Below are 1,160 nucleotides of genomic sequence, written 5' to 3' on the forward strand. Positions count from 1 at the left end.
TCAGGGTCCCTGTTCCTCATCGCTCACACCCTCTGCACACAGGGATGGGAAGGACCTGGAATCCCATCCATTGACCCAGAGCAGATGCCCCAGGGCCGGACACTTGCTGGTCTCCGTGTGGGCCCGGGAACCCCAGAGGAACTCGTAGCGGGCGGGGTCGCTGTGGGGCACCTGCCGGTACTCCTCGTAGCCCTCCTGCACCCACACTTTGGTGAGAGCTCCCTGGGCTCCCCATAGATGCAGTGCTGCTTCCCTGCATATACCCCCATGATGCTCAGCACTTCCCAGACCTTCTCCTCAGGGGCAACAAAGTCAGCCTCCAGGAGGATCAGGCCCAGGAGCAGCACCAGGAGGCCGGTCTTGGGCATGCTCGGCCCGTCACTCAGCATCCCATCGTAGGTGAGGCCCAGGGTGGGGACGAGGACATAGGAGTGATTGCTGGGGTCCACTTCCTTCACGTCGAGGCCAAGGACCAGCCGCATGTCCTCGGAGGCTCGCCTGAAGACCACGGGGAAGTGGTCCTGGTAATCTTTGAGGATGGTCAGCATTTCTGCCTTTGTGGTCGACTCCTTGGTCTGATGCTTGAACAGCAGGAACGCCACCAGTTCATCCACCTTCTGACATAGAGCATGTTGGAGCACATCTTCCTGGTCATGCCAGGTGCTCGGCCCTTCCTCATCTTGGGGGCTGAGGGCATCGTCTTGAGATTGGCTCCATGGAGGGGTTGCCATGGCAGTGGGGGAGGGGCTCTGGGTTCTCCAGCATCAGCCCCCTCTCCAAGGTGTCCAGGAACAGGACAGAGTAAGAAGAGGAGGAGGAGGACGAGGGGGATGCAGCCTCCTTGCCCTCAGCCCCCAACAGCTGTGCCTCCACTGGGCCCAGGGCCGGGACTGCGGCCTGAAAGTCTGCCTCTGGCTGGCGGAGCTCACTCATCTCGACCAGGGGCATGATGACTGGGGTCAGGCCGCCGACGGGAGTGTGGGCAGGGGTGACAGGTAGGGACCACGGACCTGGGGGAGAGAGGGCGTGTGAGCGGCCTCGGCGGAGAAAGGCACCCTGGGCAGCTCTGACAAGAGTCACTTACAGGTCTCGTCTTCAGGGGTGCCCTCGGGCCTCACAGGGGCGCTCCTCCTGGGCGGCCTGTCCCCTGCCAACCTGAA

At 62.8% G+C, this 1,160-nt stretch overlaps 1 protein-coding gene across 1 annotated transcript; it reads right to left on the reverse strand.

The window, feature by feature from the left end:
- Positions 1-948, reverse strand: LOC132481470 (melanoma-associated antigen 10-like). Its single transcript, XM_060086377.1, is given in 3 exon segments — positions 1-218; positions 221-679; positions 729-948. Coding segments are annotated over 3 exon segments (897 nt in total).
- Positions 949-1,160: the final 212 nt, after the last annotated feature.

Source organism: Mesoplodon densirostris, chromosome X, assembly GCF_025265405.1.
Source record: "Mesoplodon densirostris isolate mMesDen1 chromosome X, mMesDen1 primary haplotype, whole genome shotgun sequence".
In the NCBI taxonomy this organism is placed as follows: domain Eukaryota; kingdom Metazoa; phylum Chordata; class Mammalia; order Artiodactyla; family Ziphiidae; genus Mesoplodon; species Mesoplodon densirostris.